The sequence below is a fragment of the Salminus brasiliensis genome, chromosome 1 (assembly GCF_030463535.1).
Source record: "Salminus brasiliensis chromosome 1, fSalBra1.hap2, whole genome shotgun sequence".
Classification (NCBI taxonomy): Eukaryota; Metazoa; Chordata; class Actinopteri; order Characiformes; family Bryconidae; genus Salminus; species Salminus brasiliensis.
This window is the reverse complement of record NC_132878.1, coordinates 75805738-75832910: the sequence shown is the minus strand read 5'-3', so window position 1 is coordinate 75832910 and position 27173 is coordinate 75805738. Positions and strand designations below refer to the sequence as shown.

General features: G+C 41.5%; 2 protein-coding genes across 3 annotated transcripts in view; one reads left to right on the top strand and one right to left on the bottom strand.

Moving 5' to 3' along the window:
* Positions 1-27173, bottom strand: part of rpl21 (ribosomal protein L21) — a 260187-nt gene that overhangs the window by 76221 nt on the left and 156793 nt on the right. The window lies entirely within an intron of this gene.
* atp8a2 (ATPase phospholipid transporting 8A2) overlaps positions 1-27173 on the top strand; it is an 87888-nt gene that overhangs the window by 2991 nt on the left and 57724 nt on the right. Inside the window, exons 1-2 of one of the 2 annotated variants that reach the window (XM_072689007.1) lie at positions 17548-17777; positions 18784-18928. In XM_072689007.1, coding sequence (XP_072545108.1) covers positions 18828-18928 — 101 coding nt within the window. In that variant the 5' untranslated portion in view covers positions 17548-17777; positions 18784-18827. Of the gene's footprint in view, positions 1-17547; positions 17778-18783; positions 18929-27173 lie in introns of those variants that run through there. The other variant, XM_072688999.1, reaches the window with a different exon arrangement.

Genomic DNA, 27173 nt, shown 5'->3' with positions numbered 1-27173 from the left:
GACTGTGTAAAAAATGGCTGTAAGTCCTTTTATATGACTAATGCAATGCTGTGTGAGTCGCCCTGCTTTTCCATCTATATGAACAGGCCTGAGCAAGAGAGAGGCAGCTGTCATTTACCTGCTGGGGGCGTGACAGTCTGAGTGGATTAATTAAGAGATCGCCCTTCACCACTCAAGATAAGGATAAGGGAATAAAGAGCTGCATTAGGTGTGTACCCTCGGTCAGCACTTTGCTTGAGGATATGACTGCATGGCCAGCTGATACGCGGTTATTATTCACTAGTGTACAAACTACAGACAGGGCTGGTCATAATCTAAGGAGCGAGCTGCTGATTAGGCCATTAGATACCCATACATGTTTGGACTGACAGCACAGAGATAATGGCTGTATCAGCTATAGAGCTTCACTGTTGTTCAGATAATAGGCTCCTTTTTTTCAGCAACAGACACACACACTCGCCTTGTTTCTATTTCTGGAAAGTACTGGTGGCACAGACTGTTGAGGCCCTCTATCCATGGGATGGGGCAAACTCAGGTTTAGCGGAGATGAGTGTTTCACCTATTGTAAAACATCCCGCTCAACACATAAAGGCCTAAATCCATTGAACTCTGGGTATTTATTAGTCATGATACAGAAACTATAGTGAGTTGTTCGGTTTAGCATATCTTGTGGAGTCCCACAGGGTTCTATTTTAGGGCCAATCAAACTGATGTTAAATATGAGAGTAATGCAGTTTTGAGGGTGAAAAACTGAAATGTGGGCTTCCATACAGGGCCTAAGGGAGTTAAGAGTCAACGGATGGAGTGCAGGGCCGTTATGATTGCAGTAATGAGCCTCAAGAGGTCAGGCATTACTATGGTTTTCTCACATTTCTAAGCGAGGGGAAATCACTAGCAATGCCCTTGACTGGATCACTGATTTTATAAAATGAAGAAAACTTAACCATTAATACGTAACTATTGTGTGTGTGTGTGTGTGTGTGTGTGTGTGTGTGTGTGTGTGTGTGTGTATATATTTTACCTTGCCTCAGTTTAATACCAAAACCATTCGTTCAGTAACTGCTGATTCAGAGCTTATGATGATCAAACCTATAATGATAACCTGGCGCTGTCACATTGTAGCGCATCGCTAATGTGGACATTATTTAAGCAGATGTCTTTCATGTTATTTTGGTACCACTTTTGTCAGGAGCAGTGAGGCGCATTAACACACAATATAGTTCACAAGTGTGGTTGTGTGCCAATGAGACCACTGTGCCTTTTTTATTGGATACAATGGAGGTTTGATAAAAATGAATGCCATTTTTCGAACCCACTGGATATCACTGGATCCTCTTAATTACAGGGTTGTTTTAGCAGGTCAAAGGTTAAATAATGCTACACACATGCTACAAGCAAGCTAACACTCCTGATTAAAGCATTAATGCATGTTTACCATTACAGTTGAATGTAATGGTAAATGTAATAATGTAGTAATGCACACTATTAACACAATGTAAACATCTCATATATTTATCATTACCATATTATTTTTTTTTATTTTTTTCTCCTGAAGTCTTATTAGGACTAGTGTGTGATCATGTACCAACATTTTACTGTGGAATTTACTGTGGAATATGTTTTTGTGTTTTTGACCATCACCAAACCTCTTTGTATCCCTTGCAACTGAACTGAAAAGGCTGTTTGTTACAGGGCCTATATGTAAATGACCTCTGTTTAGTCTGGCTGCTCTGCATTTTGCCTACAGTCCAGACCGTAACACTTCTTATAACTTCAGCATGAGTGGGCAGGGCGAAACTGCAGTGAATTCAAAATATGTCTTTTTTTTTTACAGCATACTTTGTATACATTTCACACATGGGAGCGAGCAGTATCAAACTTTTTTTGATTTGGACTCAAAGCTTGCTGGTTTGCACAAGTGATTGTCAATCCTAGGATGAGTTCAAATCGTAGAACCGTTTCTTATTTGAACTTAAACTTACAAAATGACAACCAATGCTCAGCGATCTACATTGGTCTGACAACATCTCTACAGTTACATGATATAGCCACACGAGGGAGCACTTTGCCACATAATGTAATATCTGTACCTCACCTGTACTGATTTGCTTGCTTCTCTATGCGCTGTTATTTTATTAGACACTTACTACAGAGAAATTAAATGAATTAATCAGTGTCATTACATAAAATAAGTGATCTATGACAATGGGCACACACACATACACAGTGCTATTCTACTGCTGTTAGTAGGACAGTAATAATGCTCACGATTGTTAATTGTGCAGAGTTGTCTCAGTGCTTATAGACCAGGGGTGGCAAAATCATTTGAGCTAAGGGTCTACGTGTCAACAAGGGGGTTTGTGTTGGAAAACCCAGAACTGTGTCCACATCTTTTGAAAAGATGAGAATGAGATTCTTAGCTTGCCCAAACAGACTATGTATCCTTAAAACATTTTGACTGAAGTGTGCTAGTGAGCTTTCTCTGACTGAGAAAATGAAACTGGCTCACTAACTGACTGACGGACTAACATTAGACTAAATTAGGCTCTATACACAGCCTCAGTCAGAGCTACAATATAACAACATCCCAGTAAACCTAATCATGAACAGTCTCTGAGTCTGTTTTGACCCTCAGGTCCACACAGTCCTCTAACGGTGAAAGTTAACACCTCTAAAGAACATGGAGTATTGTTTTACTTGATGTAGCAGTGTAAATGTGGTAACTCACATTTAGTTATTTCTTTACAGTGTGGAACATAAATGGGGATTTTAATTGGTTCTGCCTCTGTTTTTGACCATCTGTTGCTCCATCCCTTAGTTGAAATAAAGATTCTGATTGGTCCTGCCTCTGAATTTGACTGTGTATTACTCGTGCCTATAGGTCAATGTCAGTGTCTCTATTTTTACTTAATGTTGTCCCGCCCCCAGCTAAAATAGGGATTTTAATTGGTTCTGACTTTAAACAGAACAGTTCTTTAAACTGTTTTTGACTATCTGTTGTTCCATCCCTCAGCTGAAATGGAGATTCTGGTTGGTTATGCCTCTGAGTTTGACCCTTGCCTATACTCGGGCCTATAGGTCAGTGTCAGTTCCTCTGTTTTTACTGCATGTTGTTCCGTCCTACCGCTAAAATAGAGATGCTGATTTGTTCTGCCTGAAACACCCCCCCACCCCCCCACCCCCCCACCATCTGAAAGACAAATTCTGATTGGTCCTGCCTCTGAGTTTTACTCTTGCCTATTCTCGGGTCTATAGGTCAGTGTCAGTGCAGTTCAGAGTGAGGGGATGTCTGATGAGCGTCTGGATTCTATTTTCTAAATTTCTTAATATAGCTTTTATTGGGTTTTCCACCCCTAGATGATGCATACGTTCAGCGTTACCACTGCATAAAAGTCTTATTGTCAAGTCAGGTCACGTCAAGTGGGTTTTATTGTCGTGTCAACTACATACAGACGTTCCTCCAGGACCATGGTGCAACATAGACAGTGCATACAAAACACAAGTACAACACAAACAAACAAGTGCGGACAGACAACACAACACAACACAGTACAGACAGAGAATAATAAATAATTGCCGGTAGTGTGCAATTGCTCTAGGATTAGACACCAACACACTGGAGTTAAGTAGTGTCACACAGGTCCCGAATACCCATCCTTGTGTCTGCCTCAGATGATGACGCACTCACAGAGCAAACATGATACCGAGCATAACCCAAACACCGCAGCCCAGCGGCGTCAAACTGCATTCTTGCAATGCAGGATCCAGTTTTTTTCCCAGAGTTTTAGGGTGTGCTAGGGCAAAGGAAAAACGGTGCTTGCTACCGAGGAATGTGCCATAGTATAGATCACCTAGATCAGAGATCATTTACAGGCAGTGGCGTAGAGTTCAGTTAATCTCTGACTGGGACACACTGCTGACCGACCACTTGATGCGAGAGATTAAATGAAAGTAATAACAACACTTAATGCAAATCATTTTTTTCTTCAACACTTTTTTTCTTAAAGTGAGACTGCACTAGACTAGCTAGCTGTCTCTCACACTAGCCACAGCATTATCTAGCAGTGTATTTTAATCAGGGAGAGCTGCAGCCTACATGAGCAAGCTGGCAGTGTGTTACATTGACACAGGTGGTCTGCTCTGTTTACCTCACTGTGAATGTGCTGGTCATTCCTGAACATTAGAAATGTGAAGCTGCCTCAGGAAGGATGCTCACTGCATGGACTGCATTTCCCATGAGCCTTTTGTGCGCAACGACAAAGCTGTGACGGAACATACAGCTTTATATAGGTATTAAATCAAATATGCTCTCTGCTCTATGCTTTTTTTTTGGACACATTTTGAACAAATCTTACAACCAACAATCAAAGACAAAGCCTGAATGTTTTGAGAGCAAATTACCTCTTTAAATCTATGCATATGTTTATAAAAATACATAAACCAGATATCAGAGGTATGTATATGCTCTTCTATGTCGTGGTGCAGTTTATTTACTAAACACTTATGCTATAAAGTGCATGAATGCACTAATCGTAATAGATTAATAGATAGATTAGCACCATCAGCAGAACAAACCTTTTATACCTTGTAAGTTCATGTCCCTGTTCATGCTTTGTGCAGTTTACTCAGATCACATCATTTAAAACATCCATCACCCCACCTGTCATCTTGGGAGAACTCGGCTAGCTCAGAGCCTCTCCCTCTAGGTGGGCTACTTAGGAACCATCACTGATTTTTTTTAAACGTTTAAAAATGTAAGTTTGATCACACACTTTTGGAGCCTCATGCACTGTGTTCAGAATTTGCTAGCCGCTCCACCTTTCTGGCATTGTGTTTATCAGTGCTATACCATTGAGCATTGCACTGATACTGTTTGACACTTGGGAATATACTACATATTAAATACTAATATCACTCGGAATTAGGATTAAGTGTTCAGACCAGGATTAGCTATCACCACAATACTGTATATACTCATATATTCATATACTCTTACTACTGTTGTGGTCATATGCTCATATACTTATAGATCACTGTATTCATATATACACACATACAGTTTACTACTAGAAATATTGACTATCATGCTCATATACTCATATATTACTATACTTATAGAACTCCAGCTGTTGCTCTGTGGCTTCACTGACTTGCTGTCTTGTGTGTTGTTCTCTCCTGCGGGCCCCTCCAGAGCAGTTAGTGTTGACCCCTCTTAGCCAGGAGTCACCCTGCCGGCAGGACCAGCCCATGAGCTCCAACATGTGCTCCCGCCTGGCAGACAGGTTTGAGAAAAGTGAGTCCCTCACCCCACTTCTCTGCCCCGATGCAGGCTGCTGCCCGGATCCCCACCCTCTACTGCCTCTGCTGCTTGGAGCCTTTTAGGTGCATGAAGCTGTTCCCCTTTAATAACCACTTTAATAATCTGCATCTCTTGCCCACAGCAGCACACTGCATGGTTGAGCTAATCTGATGGTTTGGCCCAAAGTCAGATTGACACAAATCTTTCTTCTTATCTCATATGTAGTCACTCAGCCAAGCCAAGTCTTTAGCACCGGAGCTACAAGGCTAATGTAGCTAAAAAGTAAAGGTTAGTATTGTGCAACCTGTAGTCCTCAAATCTCACCAGCCACATGAGTATTAAATAGACTGTGGTCTATTAACATGGACAGAAGTATGGCTATAAAGATGGCTATAAGCTTCCATTACTTTAGCAACATCAGCCCTGTGGCTTCAGTGCAGTGCTAAAGAAGCAAGCCCCAGACACCAAAACATGGTTTGGCTGATTGACCGCTGTGCACATCTGACTTTTGGCCAAACCACCACAGTAACAGAAACCTTCTAACGTGCTCACAGGCCTACTCACTCTACTCACAAACTCTGCCCTGGGCATTTTGTGCCATTACATGTACTGACCTGCACACATAAACAGCATGCATGATGGGAAGCACCAAATGCATGCAGCCATTACAAAACGACAAGCTCTTTTCTTTGTGTGTCAGTTTGTGTGTTAGAAATGGAGGCGTTAGCCATTGAGAGAGTTGAGCAGCTGTTAGGGGTGTGAATCTCTCTGTTCGATTATGAATTATGATTCTTTAGGAAATGATTCAGTGCACAATGCAGTCTCCAATTTCGCCAGGATTCAATTCGATTATGCTCTAAATTCCCCTAACCAGCTGTGAATTGTAATATTTCCCAAATCGTTACAGTCTGGCTGCATATTGACACCCCTAACGGCAGTGGCTGGTGGGCGGTGCATGAGGGCCCTTGTGGCTGGCTTGCTGAGGCCTGCGAGTGTGCAGCTGCGTTTTGCGGGATTAGCCCGGGTTAGGATTAGGCGCAGGTGAAGTTGCCGAGCCGACAGGGTGAGGATTACACGAGCCTTGCTCACTCTGTGTATGTAAGAGGTTTTCACTCCTCGCTCGCCCTCTCCATCTCCACTTCGACCCGGCCCGGGACACCCCGGGGTCCGCGCAGCAACGGAGACCCAGCTGGCACCTTGGAAACGGAAGCTTCATGGCACGGAGAGGGCGAGCTCGGGCCAGACGGCAGTCCGTAGGTAACCGCTTCCTGCTTCAGTGTGGAGTGACCACATGGTGAAGGGAATTACAGTCAGGGAACAGGACGGATCAGCGGGACATGAACCTCTCCTCTGACCGTCAACAGTCTGAGGACGACTAGCTTTTTGTACAGCTTTCTGTGGCATGAGGAAAAGCAATCTTAAAAGAAGGGCTTACTGAAACAGCAAATGCAGTTGATTTGCCAAGCAAGTTAGTTGATTCATTTGGGAAGTTCGATTCATTAGTTTTACACTGGAGCTACGAGGCTAATGTAATAGCTAAAGAAGCAAACTTCAGATATTAAACACATCTTGGCTAATCACCTACATTTGGAGGAACTGGGTCAACTGGGTCAGTTACATTTTTCACTGAACTATTTCTTTAGGACATTTATTCAGGAACCACAATGAATCGAATACGTAGGTATAAGGTAGAGTATTTAGGACATACAACAATGCAGTTCAAATATTTGGAATCACTTTTCAGTTGATGTTATTTTCATGCAGTAATATCTTAGGCATTGTAGATTTAAATATTAAATAAAACACATAATTAAAAAATTTATATTTGAAGTACTTAGACTCGGATCATTTTCTGTCTTGAGATTTGGTCGGCACTTTTGAAACACGAGACAATCTGATTACTAATTTATATAAATTTATATTTGAAGTACTTAGACTCTGATCATTTTCTGTCTTGAGATTTGGTCGGCACTTTTGAAACACGAGACAATCTGGTTACTAATTTATTAAAGCCTACCTACAGTGTTCTCAGGTACTACAGTCTGGAGGTTTAAACTGTACACACTCATCATTTATTAAATGTCTTGTTAATTCTTTGAAACTTAAGAAGTTGAACTTGAGTATATTAGGTGCATATCATTATATAGAGATATATTTTATCTGCAACCAAATTGTATTCAATTAATAGAAAATGTTGATAGTAGTTACTCACTAAGAAATTAGGGTCTAATCTGGTCCATTTTGAGATAAACAGTACTAAATATGTAAGTATGTGTTTATCTCTGACCTCATTATGATCATTCAGTATGTTATAAAAACTCTATTTGCTAGATTATTTTTCATGCAGTTCCTTTTGAAAGTATGTGTGTGTAAATATGTTTGCTATACTTTGTAATACTTTGTAATAACCTAAAATATACTTACCAGTCAAGTACTTTATATGTTGTATTGGCTTGTTGTGATGCCCACACTCATCAACACTCAAACAGTTCAAGTGATGAAGCAGGTTTGAGCCAAAAAAGTTTCTTAAAAATAAAGTTGTCTGAAAGGTTAAATTTTTTTCCTAAATAAACTTTCAGTGGTGAGAAAGTTTAGAGAACCATGTGAGTAAAATGAGAATGTGGGTGTAAAGAACCCTTGAGCTTAAAGCATCTCTGAATGTAAATGTATTTGGTAGGTATCTTTTTTCCCCAATCTTTTTCAAATCAGCCATCAGAAAGAGTTTGCTGTAACCCTATGCGTTGCAAGTTGGGTTGGTGCATCCCTGGTCCATCTAGAGGACTGTTTTGAAGATCACTGTTTCTTCTGTGATGTCCTTTAATGACCCTTTGTGGCATCTTTTGGTTTTTAGGAGTGTAGATTTGAAAAAGGAAACAGTCAGATCATAAATTAATAAGTAAAATTTGCTCTTCATACAAAGGAAGTCACTGAACATGAAGCTAAATATACCAAATTGATTAGCACATATTGTTTTCCAGGTATTTGTAATCTTTCCATACGTAATTGAGAAAGGCAGTGCATGAGTGTGGGCTACGGTAGTGGCTACAGCTGTTTTGTGGCTAAGCTAGTTTAGCCTTGTCTTCCTCTCTCACAGTGTTTTTGACTTGGTTCCAGTGCTACTGTGTTCCTGTAGCTTTAAATCCTAAACTAATATTGCCAGGCGACACCTTTGAGAGGAGCATGATTTCAGCCAGCCTAATTAGCAGCAGTGATCTGTGTCTGAGCGCTCTGGAGTGATTCCGCCTCCTAAATGATCAGAGTGCAGCACAGAGAAAAAACAAGTGCGCCGTTACCCAGGCCCTGCCTGAATGAATAATGCAGGCCAGCTCCATTCATTATTCAAAGGCATGTCCTGCTTTTTTTTTTTTTTTTTTCAGTTGTGAAAATCAGGCCAGGGGCCAAACCATGACCTGGCTGACCTTACACAGTTCTATAGGTCAAGTGCAGTGTCCAGATCCAGACCAGTGGAGGGTATGCCCTGCATGTGCAGTCGGAAATGCTCAGAGTTTGATCTTTGTGTGGTTTCTGTTTCTGTAGAATCCTCTCAGGGTCATGTTGGGCATTGGCCGGGTTAGTGTATTCACGGAATCCCCATAGAGCACTTAAATATTTTATTATGTATTAAAGGTTGGAATGATCTACAGATTTCATGATACACAGTGTTTTGTTTTTTAGAGGCGAAATCTGATATGTTTTTCATACGGAATCAAAAATGCTCACAGAATATTAATAGTTTCTGCTTAATTAAATCACTCATGTGTAATCAAAGTCTTTCCATTTCCATTTAAAGTGGGCTTGGTTAGAAATGGTTCATTGTAGGGACAGTTACAGTGGCAATGATGATAACCAGGGGTTACAGCATAAATCTAGCCCTTTTGTGTACTATCCAAAATCACCAGTGAACTTCATTCATCTTCTGAGTTTTATATGTAATGTTGATAATCCTGAAATAGTAGTTAATATAAAAAAAAGATTTCTATGTTGCCTTACAACACCACAGATTATTGGACAATCGACTTCAGGCAGCATATTGATGGTTGTTTTATGCAATTTCTTTCTGTGATGTAGATTTAGGATGTAGTTTACCAACTTATCCCCTTATGCCACATGACTTTTATTACACCCTAAGGATTACTAATTGGTAACTACAAGTAAGCCAATGTAAAGACTGACTGAGTTGTTTCTAGGTTATAACAGTGGGGGAGTTTGAATAAATTAGGCAGACATGTTGACAAATGCTGGGATTCTCCTTTAATCTAACCAAGAACCACCTACTTTACACCTAATTTCCATATTTGTACAAGAGAAAAATAAATTTGGCATTTCTTAGTGCTGTTATTGTGCTTAAATGATGTTTTGCTTTGCAGCAGCTATACAGGATCATAAATCTGCACTTGTCTGTTCTTGTCTGTTTTGGCTTTATCTTTGTGCAGAGGTGTGAATATATCCAAAACTGGTTGTTTACCCCTCATTGCTCGCTAGCAGCTCAACACAGAGTCATGATATTGAAAGTGCCCACAGTGTCTTATTTTCTCTGATAGTTATTGGACTAGTTTTATGCCATGCTGTGTAGGATCGATTAATTCTCAAAACCAGGCAACAGGAATACTTTGAAAGTTTTGAAGTACTATTATTTTAGTGGAAACAGAAAGGTTAAAACCTAGAACTGGCCAATAGAAAATGATCCAAATAGGATTTCCCCCTGTATAATTGAGGCAAAACAGCTAATTGAACTCTTCCATTGGTTGGGCCTAAGCAATGAATCTGTCACATTTGGTTTTCAGTTGGTGGGACCAATTTTGAAACTAGACTTGGCTATGAATACAAGCGGTAGTCCAGGTTTCACATAGTACACTATATGTAAATATCTGATACAATCTTCAAATAAAACATGTAGAAAAGCTTCAGATGTTTGTGTTTAATATAGGATGGCCAAAATTGTTCTTCAGCACCAGTATTAACTTATCCCACAGGCTAACAGTAATTAACATTATCATAAAGGTCCATAGTAAAGGCCTAGCCCTCAGTCTCTGACCCACACAGTCTCTTTTTATAACTAGAAGTTCAACTGAACTGCAACAATGCTGTCACTGATAGATCTGCTCTTATGTAAAGACGTTAAAAGGCTGCTTTGTAGCGCTGCTGGACAAGCGGCTGCTTCTGTTTGCATTTTGAGCTGCAGTGTATGCAGGGAGCCCAAGGGCACACCTTTATTTACCAGTTGCTGAATGCTGGGATGTCCTCTGTGGTAAATGGCTGACTTTTTCTAAGTAGTTTAGTTTATATAGAGGTGTGTAGCATAAGACATTTGGCCCATGATTCAGTTCGATTTATGGATTCTGGCTTCATGATTTGTTATCTGTGACTTGTGCATTTAAACGTTATTTTGAATGAAGAAAAATGATGACTAGCCAGATATTGCTAATGGGACAAATGGGACTAGGAGGAGGGCATTGTGTGCCATATCTGTACTGGAGTGGGGTGTTCATAGGTGCTGGTTCTTTACAGACGTTGGTGCTCAAACAATGACGTTTTGTGTCTTATTTTTCTGTGGGATGTATACAACACAGCCACTGTGGTGTTCTTGTTTAGATAGCTGGAAGGCCACAAGGTTTTAATTTGTAGCCCCTGGCCACTCTCTGCTCTGTCAGTGCTCCGTAACTAAATGTGTTGATAAGTTGCTGAACCCACACCTCTGTATCATTAGTCACTCACTAATGTCACAGCGCCTCATCATCGATGAGTTACCGTAAAGTATTGATCCGTCGTTCAACAAATTAGAGTCGTCTACAGGAGCCGTCGCTATTGATCCCTCACTGTGGGGTCCAGGAGGGGCATGAGGGGAGAAAAGGGAAAAAGAGAATGGCTGATACACACTGGAGGAGGTCAGGAGATAAACATGAGTTACCGTATTCTCTTTTACACTGTTTCAGATCAGGCGTGTTCTCTGTAGACCTGGATCTCACTCTCTCTTTTTTTTGAATTACCTGTTGTTTTTGGAGCCTGTTCCAGCCGTGTGACTCTGTAACCGCATAACGAGTCGACCTGATTTTAATTCTTTAGGAAATGATTCAATTTGTTGTCTTAAATTAAATTTTTTAGTAAACAATACAGTGACGTACAGTTGTTATGGAATCATGAAATCTCAAATTTCAAATATCACTATGATTCAATTAAATTCTTTAGGAAATCTCAGATTTCACAATGATTTGGTTTGATTCTTTAGTCAGTTGTTTAGTTTATCAAGAAATCTTGGAGATTTCAAAGTGATTTGATTTATGAATCCAGTTGAAAGTTGGAGTGGAGTTGGATTTCTCCATAATCAGATTTTTCAGAATTCAAAATTCAGATTTCAACAGTCAATTCTTTAGGAGTGATTCATTACAACGTTAAAATGGTCAATTAAAGAATGATGATTTGATTCATGTGTGTGAAATATTATCATTTCATTACATTCTTTAAGAGAGGATTCAGAGTATCATAGAATTTCACCATGATTTGGTTCTTTATGAAACGATCATTCATCATGACCTCAAATCAACTTGGTTTAATTTATTCCTTTAGGAAATATTTCAGTGCATCATGAAATCTCATATTTCAGCTCTTTAGGAAATGATTCAGTGCATCATGATCTGTGTGCTCCCCATGATTTGATTCAGTATGGTTCAGTTCAATTGTAAAAGTACACAAATGTGTCTGGGTGAACTATTTGCACAGTAGTGGAATTATATCCACTAAAACACTGAGCCTTTATCAGGTTCTAATGTTGAATAAATGTTATTTTGGTCTAAAGATGAGCACATGCCTTTTTAATGCAGTTTATTTCTGACTTTCAAACTCAGTGCAACTGAATCGTCACCTTCAGATGCGTTTTACACTTCCACTTTCTGTATTGATTTTATGACACAGGACCGGAGTGTGTATTATAGTATTCTGTCCAGAGCCACCTGCTCATTGGCTCTGCTAAACCAAGGGTACAGAGTCTGGAGTCACATTGAAAAACCCAATCGTAAATCGTAGTCCCAGTAAAATGCAGTTACAGGGCACTCACTGACCTGCACTGCTCTGTGCTACAGTGTGTAATCCTTTTGCTTTACAAGATAAGAGCTTGTATGTGGTCTCCTTGGTTACGCTCTGCCTCTTCTAGATAACTGGTTGGGGTCTGCAAGAGATTTTATGGATGTTAGGTAGCAACAAGGCATGCAGGTGATGCAAGAGGTGGTGGTAGGCTCAGCGGTGGCTGGTCTGGGTTAAGTATATTATTAGCTGGCTATTTGTTGACATTACGCAATGAAAAGAAGCCGAGCAGAAGATAAAACGGGTTGGTTCACTTATATTTGTCATAAGTGAAAATAATAATGTCTAGTCTTCTGGAAGTAAACACTCTTCACCTCAGCAAAGGTGTTATCTCACACATCACTCAAGCATGCACTTACATGTGCTCCTTTCAACCAGCTGAAACTTGCCCCAGCATTTTAGAGAGTTTGGATCTGAAATGAGTGACATCCCAAAATAAATCAGTAATGGGTCCACACCTACAAGGACTATATTCATAATCTTGAGATTATAAAGTATATATCAGGTATCAGTTTTCTTATACTTAATACCAGGTTAGAGTAAATGTAAATAAAATGAAGTAACAAAGAAAACATTACCTAAACACAATTATAACTTTATTATAATATATATATATATAGTTTCTACAATTCTACAATTACAGACAAAAAGCTTGTACTGGGTAGCATCTCCATTTAGCCATTTTAGAACCAAGGACAAGATATCTAAGGTTATTCCTTAGGGGGGGTTGTTGCTTTTGTCCAATCAAACTATGACCTTTGTGTACAGTTACACCCCCAGTTTCCTGATTCAACAACACTGCTAGTAATACTTCTACATTTGCAAAAAAGCAAGTACTAGGCAGCCTTTCCATTTAGCATTTTTAGAGCCAAGGTACCCAAATTGTGCCAAATGTCTTTTAGACTGATACAATGCAGTCAATGACTGAATCAGCAACTGGAAATAAACATGTTATTTTACTAAAAGTCTGGCATTTTGTCACATAGGGCTGATCAATTAATCAAACATCATTTAAAACCAACATTCAGAACCTCAAATCTTGCTGTGCCTTTAGAAACATACTATACTACTGCGTGTGTAGTCATGTGACTTCATCCAGTCTGCTACCTGGACGCAACCTGATAGAGAACTCTGACCAACCAACTGAGCAGCTCGAGCAGCATTATATATAGTCGTGCATTAATCGTAATCAAGGTAAAATGTTCGATTGATCGTGCTATTGATTTCAGGTCATATCGCCCAGCCCTAGTTGGACAGTGTTAGAGTTTGTGTGTAGAAACACACTGAATATGCTAATATCGACACAATGCAGGCTGTAGCGACCACACTATATGTCCAAATGTTTGTGGACACCCCTTCTAATGAGTGCATTCGCCTACTTTCAGTTGCACCTGTTGCTGACACAGATGGTGGAATGATGGTGCTCCATTCAGTACTTTGTGGATGAGTTGAGGAGTTAAGGATGGGCCTCACTAATGCACTTGCTGCTGAATGCAATCACATCCTCAAAGCAATGCTTTAAAATCTAGTAGAAAGTCTTCCCTGGACAGTTGAGACAGTTACTCCAACAAAAGCAGGATACACAAATTTTTAACCCCTTGATTTCAGAAGAACCAATGAATTAGCAGGTGTCTCAATACTTCTGTCCATATGGTGTACCTCAAAGGGGACTATACGACACTTGGTGGAGCAAACTGACCCTGTTTACACCTAATCATTTCATGTGACTCGCACCTGGATTGTATCCTGATAAGATTTTAGCCACATGCATTTACACTTGGAAGTCAAATGTGTCTCTGGTCAGTCAGACTTTGAACGTTTGCTTGTTTCCTGGCAATTATTACTGGTGTTTCGGTTGTACTGGAAGTGATGGATGCGTTTACACTGCTATAACGTGACTCAAATGCGTCTGACACCACCTCCTGAAGTAGTTTGAGTCATGGGACATGTGTCTGGTTCAAATGCGTCTCATACTCCCCTGGTTTGTTGCTTTTATCCAACCGAACCATGACCTTTATGTGCGGTTACACCCCTAGTTCCTGTAGCTGGTGTGTTAAGAGACAGCTAGCTAGCTAGTTTAGTGTGTAAGGCAGGTTTATTTACAAGACAAACCTTTTACATCTAAATGTGTGCTTCCATTACTCAACACATGGCTAACTAGATTTGCTAAATGTGCGGTTGAGCTCCTTTATCCAGTGGGTAGATAAAATCTCCCGTTCCATTTGTTAAAGTACATATAGTGCTGCCCAGTTACCGTCATTTTATCTCTCTCAGTAATGTAAATGTAAATAAAATGAAGTAACAAAGAAAACATTACCTAAACACAATTATAACTTTATTATAATATATATATATATAGTTTCTACAATTCTACAATTACAGACAAAAAGCTTGTACTGGGTAGCATCTCCATTTAGCCATTTTAGAACCAAGGACAAGATATCTAAGGTTATTCCTTAGGGGGGGTTGTTGCTTTTGTCCAATCAAACTATGACCTTTGTGTACAGTTACACCCCCAGTTTCCTGATTCAACAACACTGCTAGTAATACTTCTACATTTGCAAAAAAGCAAGTACTAGGCAGCCTTTCCATTTAGCATTTTTAGAGCCAAGGTACCCAAATTGTGCCAAATGTCTTTTAGACTGATACAATGCAGTCAATGACTGAATCAGCAACTGGAAATAAACATGTTATTTTACTAAAAGTCTGGCATTTTGTCACATAGGGCTGATCAATTAATCAAACATCATTTAAAACCAACATTCAGAACCTCAAATCTTGCTGTGCCTTTAGAAACATACTATACTACTGCGTGTGTAGTCATGTGACTTCATCCAGTCTGCTACCTGGACGCAACCTGATAGAGAACTCTGACCAACCAACTGAGCAGCTCGAGCAGCATTATATATAGTCGTGCATTAATCGTAATCAAGGTAAAATGTTCGATTGATCGTGCTATTGATTTCAGGTCATATCGCCCAGCCCTAGTTGGACAGTGTTAGAGTTTGTGTGTAGAAACACACTGAATATGCTAATATCGACACAATGCAGGCTGTAGCGACCACACTATATGTCCAAATGTTTGTGGACACCCCTTCTAATGAGTGCATTCGCCTACTTTCAGTTGCACCTGTTGCTGACACAGATGGTGGAATGATGGTGCTCCATTCAGTACTTTGTGGATGAGTTGAGGAGTTAAGGATGGGCCTCACTAATGCACTTGCTGCTGAATGCAATCACATCCTCAAAGCAATGCTTTAAAATCTAGTAGAAAGTCTTCCCTGGACAGTTGAGACAGTTACTCCAACAAAAGCAGGATACACAAATTTTTAACCCCTTGATTTCAGAAGAACCAATGAATTAGCAGGTGTCTCAATACTTCTGTCCATATGGTGTACCTCAAAGGGGACTATACGACACTTGGTGGAGCAAACTGACCCTGTTTACACCTAATCATTTCATGTGACTCGCACCTGGATTGTATCCTGATAAGATTTTAGCCACATGCATTTACACTTGGAAGTCAAATGTGTCTCTGGTCAGTCAGACTTTGAACGTTTGCTTGTTTCCTGGCAATTATTACTGGTGTTTTGGTTGTACTGGAAGTGATGGATGCGTTTACACTGCTATAACGTGACTCAAATGTGTCTGACACCACCTCCTGAAGTAGTTTGAGTCATGGGACATGTGTCTGGTTCAAATGTGTCTCATACTCCCCTGGTTTGTTGCTTTTATCCAACCGAACCATGACCTTTATGTGCGGTTACACCCCTAGTTCCTGTAGCTGGTGTGTTAAGAGACAGCTAGCTAGCTAGTTTAGTGTGTAAGGCAGGTTTATTTACAAGACAAACCTTTTACATCTAAATGTGTGCTTCCATTACTCAACACATGGCTAACTAGATTTGCTAAATGTGCGGTTGAGCTCCTTTATCCAGTGGGTAGATAAAATCTCCCGTTCCATTTGTTAAAGTACATATAGTGCTGCCCAGTTACCGTCATTTTATCTCTCTCTCTCTCTCTCTTTCCTCTGTGTGTAATTGCTACACTGATCTGATCTGTGTTGGCTCAGAGGGCCTGGATGTGTGACTGGAAGACTGATACGAGAACTTGTTGGGAGTGCGACTGGAAGGAGGTTTTCATTGGGGCAGTGGTGGCTCAGCGGTTAGAGCTCCGGGCTGTCGATAACAGGGTTGTGGGTTTGATTCCCGGGCTCGGCAAGCTGCCACTGTTGGGCCCTTGAGCAAGGCCCTATACCCTCTCTGCTCCCCGGGCGCTGGAGTTGGCTGCCCATCGCTCTGGGTGTGTGTGTGTACTCACTGCCCCTAACACATGTGTGTGTCAGTGTGTGTTCACTACCAGATGGGTTAAATGCGGAGGACACATTTCGCTGTACACTGTACAGTGACAAATACTTGCACCTTTACCTTTATTGTAGAAAATCAGTCTGAGGCCTCACTGTTGGAACTTGGGTTCTCTTAACAGACAGCCACACAGATCTCTAATGCTCTCATTGGCGAATCCTTACTGCAGTGCTCCAAATTCTAGTGGGAGCACAATGAGACACAGTTACTCCAATACGGATAAACTTATTTTTTATACTCTTGATTTCAGAAGAAGCAATGAATGAGCAGGTGTCCCCATATTTATGTCCATATAGTGTGAATTCAACCAGATAACGTCTACTGACTTTGGTGGCTAGCTGGGGATATGTATGCTAATGGAGTGGCAGTGCTGTTTATTTCTGTAAAGGTTAATGAAGTTAATACAGTAGTCGGTTATGGTGCTGCATTAGATCTGTAGTGGTCCTGTTGAGAGGGAGGGTTATAGCTCAGCACGTTTGTTTAAAATGGAATTATAATAATAGCATGTACAATAAGCACTTAATGGCACAACACACCCGTAACACACCCTGTTCAAAGTTGAACTGAACCCTACACCACCGTAACTAGATATCACTGGTGTTCACGTCTCGTATTTCTTTAGCTAATCACCCAGACCGTGGTCTCTCCCATGCTGTGGACCCAGAGCCTGGTGGATTTCCTCCCTGTATGTGAGGCTCCTGTCCCTTTAAGAGCGGAGCCCTATCGCTCTCTGCGGGAGTCAGTGTAGTTAAGACTGGAGCAGGAGGGGAAGAGGGCTGCTGTGCTGTCTGGCGCCAAACATTAGCGAGAACCATAAAACAGCAGCAGCAGCAGCAGCAGGTTCACTAGAGCTCAGCTGATGACAGGGAGGCAGAGGGCGCTGGGTCTGGGTTCCTCTCAGCAGCAGCAGCAGCAGCAGTAGCTGGAGTACCTGGCAGTGTGTTGGAGAGACCTGGGGGAGGAGAGAGAGAGGAAGAGAGAGAGAGGCAGGAGTGTGTGAACGCGCTCCCTCTATCCTTCAGCACCGTTGCGCCAGCTGGGTAAAAGCGCGCGCACCTTCCATTATTCATCACGCATGGAAACAAAAATGTCCGTTTGGCGGATCGGTTTACGTGTGCGCTGCGCGAGCGAGGAGAAAGCCGCCGTCTCTACTGGCTTTGTGTGTGTGTGTTGGGTGTGTGTGTGTTGGGGGGGGTGGCTTAGCAAGAACAGAGGTACTGGGGCTGAGGCTGGACATGTACCAGTGTACGAGCTCTCTTTTATAAAGTCATTTTTTGCGCAGAAACGTCATTTTATTTTGTTATTATATATTTTTATATTTACATTGTATTTATGTATGCTGCTTTTATTCTACTTGACAAGCATTTTAATTTTTTATTATGTTTTATGATTTTTTTAGTTTGTGTATTTAATTTTTTCTTAATTTTTTCTTAATTGATTTCTACGTATTATATTTTTTATCTTGATTTTAAGCCTTGTTAATTTTATTTTCTATAAAATTAGTCTCCAATTAATTTTTATATTATAATTAATATAATTATAATAAATAATTTTTTATCCTGATTTTGTAGTGATTTTTGATCGTTTTGTGTAAATATTATAATTGCTATTATTGTTATTACTATTTTTATTAATCCTGAATGTTTCCATCCAAAGGTAGCACCAAAGCTTTCAATGTTTGTGGTGCTATTGTGTACTAATCAGCAGTTTCTATAGAGGTGGGGGGAGGTGGTGGGGCAGTTCCCGTGGGTGTTGCACAAGAGGGGTGGTAGTGACAGAGCTTTGGCCTCGAGCCCATTGAAAAAAGTGCGTTGGGTGGGGAGGGGGGTTGGCAATGGAGGCATGGATGATGGAGAGATGAAAGGGGAGGGGCTTGAGGAGGCAGGGGGCGGGGGGAGTATCCATCAGCGTAAAGCACAAGTTGTGACCACCTCTCTGAACTGTAAAGCGCATCTGTGTGTGTGTGTGTGTGTCTATCCCTCTGTGCTTCACTCTCACACTCACTCCATCCTCTTCTCTCCTCTCCTCTCCTCTCCTCTCTCTCAGGACCCGCTTGCTCGTCGGCCGGCTACCGCAAGGCAGACGATGAGATGTCCGGGACCACGTCCCAGACGGAGCCAATTGACGCCACAGCCCGAACCGTCCTCCTCAACCGGCCTCAGAATACCAAATTCTGCGACAATCATGTCAGGTAAGACTTTCTGATGCTTTTAACCCCTGGAACTTTTAACAGATCCCTACATGTTCTTAGATTGTTATTCAGATCTGCTTTGTATTTTCGTGATTCAGATGTTTCCACATGAGTGAAATATGAAAATGAGCTACTTCACTTCACTTACTTTTGGGATGAGCTGTGTTGATGTGATGTAGTTTATTTATGTGGTAATGATGCGCTCATCTGAAGGGAGTCAGTTTGATGCATAGCTTTCGTCACATAGTTTAAAACAGTGCTAAGTCATTACACGTAACATAAATGAACATTGTGGAAGGAAGGGAGCATGGAAAATTGTTTTAATTATTCATCTTAAGACATATTATCCAGTAACTACTATTAATTATTTAGTGAGCACTATTAAACTAATCTGTATGTGACGTTGTTTTGAGAGTGACGAGCTGAAGCGCACGTAGTAATATGCCCTATATTTATCATAGATATATAGCAACACATGTAAAGTGTCCCATATGTATTATATACATTCATACAGGTCTCATGTGTAACATATGTAAGTTCTCATATGAAATAACCTTAACCTCAGGAACCAAAATGAAATGGTTGTGCATGGAGCTTAGGGTTTCTGTAGAACTTTACATAGCTGATGTGCTTCTCATGCCAAACCTGTTTCTAATGGTTTAGCAGTAATTGCAGATCAGTTCCTCTGTATTGTAGAGGGTCTTTTTTTGTATAAACTCTTACGGTGGTAGTTTTAGATGTAAATGCTCAGAGCGGTGTTGAATTAGAAGTAGTTACAGTGATCTGTAGGCGTCGGGTGACGGAACGAGGTGAAGGAGGTGCTGTCAGTCCGACAGGATTAAGTACGTTTTCTTGATTAAGTTGACTTTCTTACTTTTGATTTGCTCATCTGGTTTGTCAGGTTCCACAAATTAACGTTTTAAACAGCTGAGGTGATGCTCTGATCAACTTGTTAGCAGAGGTTTTCCCCTTTTATTCAAAACTGGATGTCTCTGGGTTAATGTGTTGAAGATAAATGTGTTGAGGTTTAATGGAACTAATGGCACTAATGGCTTATTTTTAAGAAAACCGGATCCCTGCAAACGTGTCTTTCTCAGCCACTCGTTTTATTTTCCCCCCTGACATTCTTAGCCTGCCTGCTTGCTTCATTTGTTCGAAGGTCACTCTGTTTAGATAGGCTAACTATGTGCATATACAGCATAAAGGGGGTCAGTCTTGAGGAGCCAGCTAAACCTTTTTAAAACGATCAGTTATGCTTTGTATTAATGCAGAACCTTGTATCTGCACTTAATGTCTTAACATATGTTAGATTGTGGTTAGTTTACAGCATAATTACGGATTCGAGACGTATAATTAATGATGTATGACCGTTAACATCACTTTTTTTTCCTTTCATCAAAGTAGTTGGTTCTTTATTTACTGGCTCACTGAGTGATCCGTGAGAACTGTAGGATCCTTCAATAAGGTCTGTGTGGATAATGATCAGATAATGATGAGTTGAATGCAGGCTATTTTCAAGCTGCTGAGGTCAGGGTTCAGCTGTTGTGTGAGAGAGATTACGCCACTGAGTCTTTTAAAGTCACTAGAATGGCTGATCAGGAAAATGATGTTTCACACCGCAACTAGTTTATCTCAGGGCAAAGTTTCATTTTTGTCTTACAGGCCATTAGGACTGAGCTTAGAAAATGATTATGCATATCGTCAAAGTCACTCCAAAATTTCCAATTTCTGATGTTTTTCACTATTTGACAAGTCAGTGTGAATCTTGTTCTTTTTTTACAGACAGTGTTATGTTTGCTTCCAGAATTTTCTGGTATTTCATTGAATCCATTCTTCCCCCTACCAGTGAAAAGTTTTCCGTGCCACTGGCAGCAACACAAGCCCAAAGCATGATTGATGTGTTTGAACAGGAGAGGGTTTATTGTATTATCTTTTATACAGAAATGAAAAACATGGAATAATATCAAACACTGTATACAACATCACCAACAACACACTCCTTCATAAAAAGAAAAGTATACCTTCATCAGGACTTTCCAAAAATACACCAGGCTTGTTCAGAGGTCCTTCAAAAACTTCTGCTAAAGTTTGTGGTGAAGATGGAGTAAAGATTTTCTTCTCATCTTGACCTCCACCATTCCTTTTAATGACCAGCTTTTAATTACATTACCTAAAAAAAAATTGCTTCTCGTACTTTGTGGCATCAGTTATTAGAATGTTGCGCAGCTACATAGAAGAGCTCATGGTTGCTGTTTGTTTGGACATAGTTTAAAGAGTATTTTTAAAGCTTTAAAATGTGTAAATATGAAACCATAGCCCTAACAAGCTGATTAAAGTATGAGACCCTGGTGAAAGTTATCTGAGAGCTCAAACCCACACACACATACACACACACACACTCTCTCTCTCTCTCTCTCTCTCTCTCTCTTTCTCTCTCTCTCTCACATAATAATTATCGATCTGGCAGTTTAGTCTCAGTATTGGATTTTGCACTAAAAGGCTCTATTTTGGTTCTTGAAACAAGATTAGGGTGTGTGTTAGAATGGCTTGTTTTGGGCTGTGATTGGCCATTTACTTTTGGAGGTGGAGCTGTGTTCAGCTCTTATTCCTGGCAGCCACAGCTCCGCCTTCTTTGTGTGTATGTGTGTGCGTGCGTATGTGTGTGTGTGTGTGTGTCCTGTTCCTCCACCTCTCAATCATAGCCCATGTCCTCGCTGAACGAGTGGAAAGTGATCTACGTGAGATTAAAGGCTCTTTTATTCAAAGCACACTCCGCCTCCTTTATCTTCCTCTATGTTTTATTCACAGCCCGGTTTCCGCTTCCCACTTGCATTAGCACGGATTGGCCAGCTGTCAATCATAGCATAACCATAGCAACACACTCAGGTTAAGGCATTCTTAAATATTGGCAATAATGCAGGCCTGACAGTCATTAGAAGCAAAACAGCTGTAGTAAGGCTGAACCAAAGCTATATGATAGTTGAGTGGAGTACTGTGTGTATGTGTGTGGGTGTGTATGACTGTGGTGATTGGACGAGCTGGATCGTATGAACCCCAGGCTGCTCTGTGATACCAGACCTGGCCTGGTGTACTTCCAGGTCAGACCCAGAGCGGGTGTTTGATGTCATTGTGTCGGGTTCTGTGTGTGTTACTCAGTGAACTCTGCGTGTGTGTAGGGTGGCACTGGGAATGATATTGTATCCTGTTTACCGAAGAAAAGGACACACAGACGCACTTGATACTCATAAATACACATATGTGTGCTTCGAACAAACACTTTTCACCGCAAAAACAGTAGCTTTAACAGTACATAAAAGCATTCTTAACTTAATCTGTTATTGTATCGAGAATGTTACGATCATCCTGAAAGTTGCACACAGTCTAAAGAACCGTAGGCGTTTTTAAATGGGGTGAAATAATGGAATCAAAAATAACTGTACATTTTCATACAGCGGCTTTAAAGCATCACGTGTTACTTAGACATTTACTTTTGCTAGGATCTCTTATACACTCCGAAAAACAATGCAAACACAGACATTTACACAAGAAAGTTACACCCTGATTGCGTTAGGAGACACTGTAAAAAGGAAAAGAAGTAAAGCACGCTTTATCATCATCATTGCACAGCAGTACAGTGGAATTGAACCTCCGCACTTAACACTTGTGAATAGGGCAGTGAGAACATATTCCCAGAGCAGTGGGGAGCCACCTCAAGGACATCTCAGATATGAATGTTGAGAGAGGAGAAAGCACTGTTCCTTTGCTGCGCCCACACCCACTTCCTGCTGGTCCAGGGCATTGAACTGGTGACCTTCTGGTCCCAAGGCCACTTCTCTTACCTTTAGATCACAGCTGCCTCCTTAAAGATGTTTCTTGAAAAAAATGCCTTTTTGAGTTTGTTTACGTATGTTTGCTAGGTGGTTTGCTATAGGGTTGCCAGATGGTTGCTATAGTGTTGCTAAGTGTCCACTATGGTGTTGCTAGGTGGTTGTTATGGTGTTGTTAAGTGACTAGTATAGTGTTGCTAAGTGGGTGCTATGACATTCCAAGTAGTTGCTATGTTTTTGTTAGATGGTTGCTATGGTGTTGCTGGGTGGTTGGTATAGTATTGCTGGGTGGTAGCTATGATGTTGCAAGGTGGGTGCTATGGTGTTGCCAGGTTGGCGCTTTGGAGTTGTGTGGTGGTTGCTATGGTGTTGCTCGGTGGTTGCTACGGTATGACGGGTGGGTGCTATGGTGTTGTTAAGTAGCTGCTATAGTGTTGCTAAGTGGTTGCTGTGGTACCCCAAGTGAAGCAGTCAACAACTAAAAGGACATATGACAAAGCAGCCTAAAAGCCAAATGTACATAAAACATAGTAAACAAAGCAGAGACAGGTTAAAAAGCCTTTACACAGGACATACAGACATAGCAGTTAGTCTTCGATCAGGGTGCAGGCGTCCATGGGCTGCGATTTAAAAATGGCTAAAAATCATTCAGACGGTCAACTGAATTACTAATAATTAATCTACATTTACATTTATGGCATTTAGCAGAAGCTCTTATCCAGAGTGACTAGAGAATTATAAAATACCTCTAAGGTTAGACACTACTAAACACAAAAGTCAGTATGGAGTAGGAGACCACAATACTCGACACTACACTTCACCCAAGTCCTCTCGGAAGAGGTGGGTCTTCAGTCTGGGTTTGAAGACAGCGAGCGACTCTGCCGTTCGGACTCCCAGGGGAAGTTTGTTTCATCACTTCGGTGCCAGGACAGAAAGGACAGCCTTGATGCTTGCCCTTCATGGATTTTGAGGGATGGCGGGTCGAGCCGAGCCGTACATGAAGCTCAAAGCGCTCTTGGTGCAGATCGGCTTTTGAACATTGCTATCAAGTACTAAGGGGCTGGTCCATTCTTGGCTTTGTAAGCCAGCATCAGAGTTTTGAATCCGATGTGGGCAGCAACTACAGGAAGCCAGTGAAGAGAACGCAGCAGCGTGTAAGATCATTGTGAAGTATCATAGTAAAAGATGACTAAATGCCCGTGCCTACTAGTAACTCATCATTTACATTTGGCTCTGTACTACTTCACGTTTGGCTGGTTTCCCAAACACGGATTAAGTCTAGTCCAGGACTAAACAGGACTAAATCATTTTAAGCAGATTTATTTTTTATGGAAAATCCTCTGTCCTTGTCTGTTTCAGAATTGGATCAGATTTATTTTTCCACTTCCACAGGTGTCAGATATCCGGTGCTATCTCTAACTATAATACATTTTGTCATTACTAAATCAATGCAGCTGTATCACTGCATTATGATAGGCTAATGCATGTTTACACTCCGAGTCTGTTCCACTTTGACACAGGCTAATGCATAATATTGGTGTCTTTTCTAACCGCCAGCTTAATGCATTTTAACCGCAGTGTGAATAGTGAATGAATGTCATTGTTGTGCTAGAACTAGATGTATCTCTGCCAAAGTCTGTCATGTCACACAGCATGTAGATCTAGTGCTATGTATAAGCAGCTTGTCAATTGCTGTATGTCCTCAGGCCTCTCCTCTGTGACCAGGAACCCTGGCAGTCATAAATTATTCATGTAGAAGTTGTTCACGAGTGCCAACAGCATCACAAGAAGGGCCTAGGAGCAGTCGGTGACCCAAGACAGGACAGTTGTAGTCAGTCACTAGAGAAGGTGCACTGTGACGACCATTTAGCAGCTATGCGTATCTCCCTCAGGAGAGTCAAAGGGGAATGCTCCACAGCAAGCACGGGCATAGAGTGACCAGCGGCTTGCAAACCCTCTGAATAACCTCCGCAAGACACACCAGAGCCATCACATACTTTGAGCGTCAAGGGGGGATGCTTCATAGCAAGAACGGGCATAGAGCAGCCAGCGGCCTGTAAGCTCTCTGAAGAGCCATCACATACACTTTGAGCTTCAGGGGGGAATCTCCCCTTGTGCAGCAGTGACTGCAGGAAGAACAAAGCTTACCTGAGAAAGCATGTTTGCATGATGATTAGTGATTGGCCTCAGCCAACTGGCAACGTCCTGATAATGCAGTGTTGCGGTGCAGTAGTGCCACATACGGTGGTCGTCAGTGTACTGAGAGCCCGTATGACAGCTGAGGTCCAGTTAAGGTCTGTGCAAGTAGTACACAGTAATTCAGCGTGATGTGTGAGAGCCAGTAGAAGAGCCCTAGTGTACCAAGTTCCATACTGCATGAAAAATCACCTTTTGAAGACCTAGAGAACCTTTACTTGATGTTAAGGATCTTTACCGATTTAAAGGTTCTTGACATTTACACATCTCACCAAAGCCTGAGCTGTAAAATATAAAGCTGCACTCAACTGGTTTCAGGCGAAAAGAGAAGGTGGCCGTACAGCGTCGCCATACGTCATCGGCATACCCTCTTGGTTTGCCATGGCACGGTAGAGATGCATCTTTTAGCAACGCCCTGGTGGTCAGGAGGTATAAAGCATAACAGTTGCTAAACATCAGAGCATGACATATTTGCTCTTGGGCAGTTCTTTATAAATGACTGTTTCCAGTGGAACAGTGCTACATTTAGACCTTGGGTGGTCAGTATTCAATTCACCTTCACCCAAAGGCCTGACCACAGTCACTGTCCTTTTTCTGTCTTGTGCACTTTCAGGCTCTTGCTCTATTTTTAGACGGATGCATGGACAGTCCCGAGGTGTAGGTGAAATTCACATAAATTTAAGATATATGTAGTGACTCTAACAGCTTTAAAGCCTGTAAAACACTTACTGTTGCTTTTCAGCTATTTATGGCCCACTCAGTAGTGATGGTCGATAGACTTGAGTGACTGACAGGGAGTGTCTGCCAAGTTCCAGGATTGCAATCATGGACTTCGGGTCTACGGCGGCCGTCTGTGCAGAGAAGGTCTGCGTGAGTGTTAGCTTTCCAAGCTAGCGATGAAAAGAGGGTGTGTGCCACATTGGAGCATGCAGTAATTCAGGGTGATGTGTGAGAGCCAGTAAGGAAGCACTGGTGTACCAAGTTCCAGGTATGGCAGAGCCAGCTAGCGGCAGTGTTCCACCGAAGAGAAGAATCCCAGTCCGGAGAAAAAACAGCTCTAGGTGTCGCGGAGTCTGAAGCTCAGAAGGTGCTGTACTCGACTGTTTGCAGGCGCGAAGAGAAGCAGGACTTTTATACCGTGCTTGATCCACACTCTGTCACGTGAGTGACTTTGTTGGAATACACCCTTGATTTGCCGTAGCACAGCATAGATACAGCTGCTTTTCTGCTTTTAGCACCGCCCTGGTGGTCAGGGGGTATGAAGCATAACAGCTGCCAAACATCAGAGCATTTGCTCTTGGGCAATTCTTTATAAATGACTGCGTCCAGTGGAACAGTGCTACATTTAGACCTTTGATGGGCAGTATTCAATTCACCTTCACCTAAAAGGCCTGACCACAGTCACTGCCCCTTTTTCTGTCTTTGTGCACTTTCAGACTCTTGCTCTGTTTTTAGACGGATGGATGGACAGTCCCGAGGTGTAGGCGAAATTCACAGAAATGTGTATTTTTAGTGGCTTCGATAGCTTTGATACCTGTAAAACACTTACTGTTGCTTTCAGTTATTTAAGGCCCACTCAGTGATGGTCGATAGACTTGAGTGACTGATGGCGAGTGTCTGCCAAGGTCCAGGCTTGTTCTTTTGAACTCCAGGTCGGTGTACTGACATCCCTAATGGCAACGGTGGTCCAGAGAACGTATGCGCTAGTATTAGCTTGCCCAGCTAGCGCTGAAGAGCGGGTGTGTGTCATTTTGTAGCATGCAGTAATTCAGGGTGATGTGTTTAAGCCAGTTGTGAGTCTGTATGGAAGCTGAGATCCAGAGAAGGTCTACAGCAGTGCTAGCTTGCCCATCTAGTGGCAAAGAGGGGGTTTGGTTGATATTTGCGAGCCAGTAGTGGAGTCCTGGTGGACCAAGGTCTGTATAGCAGAGCCAGCCAGTGCTGGTGTTCCACCGAAGGGTAGAATCCCGGTCCAAAGGGGAAAAAAACACACAGCTCCAGAGGTTCAAGAATCTGAAGCTTAGAAGGATCTGCACTCAGAGTCGCTTCCAGGTGAGAAGAGAAGCAGGACTGCTTTTATACTGTGCTTGGTCCATATGCTGTCACGTGAGTGATTTCATTGGCATAAATTCTCGGTCAGGAGGTATGAAACATAACAGTTGCCAAAAATCAGAGAACGACATATGTGCACCTAAGCAATTCTTAATAAATGACAGCGTCTG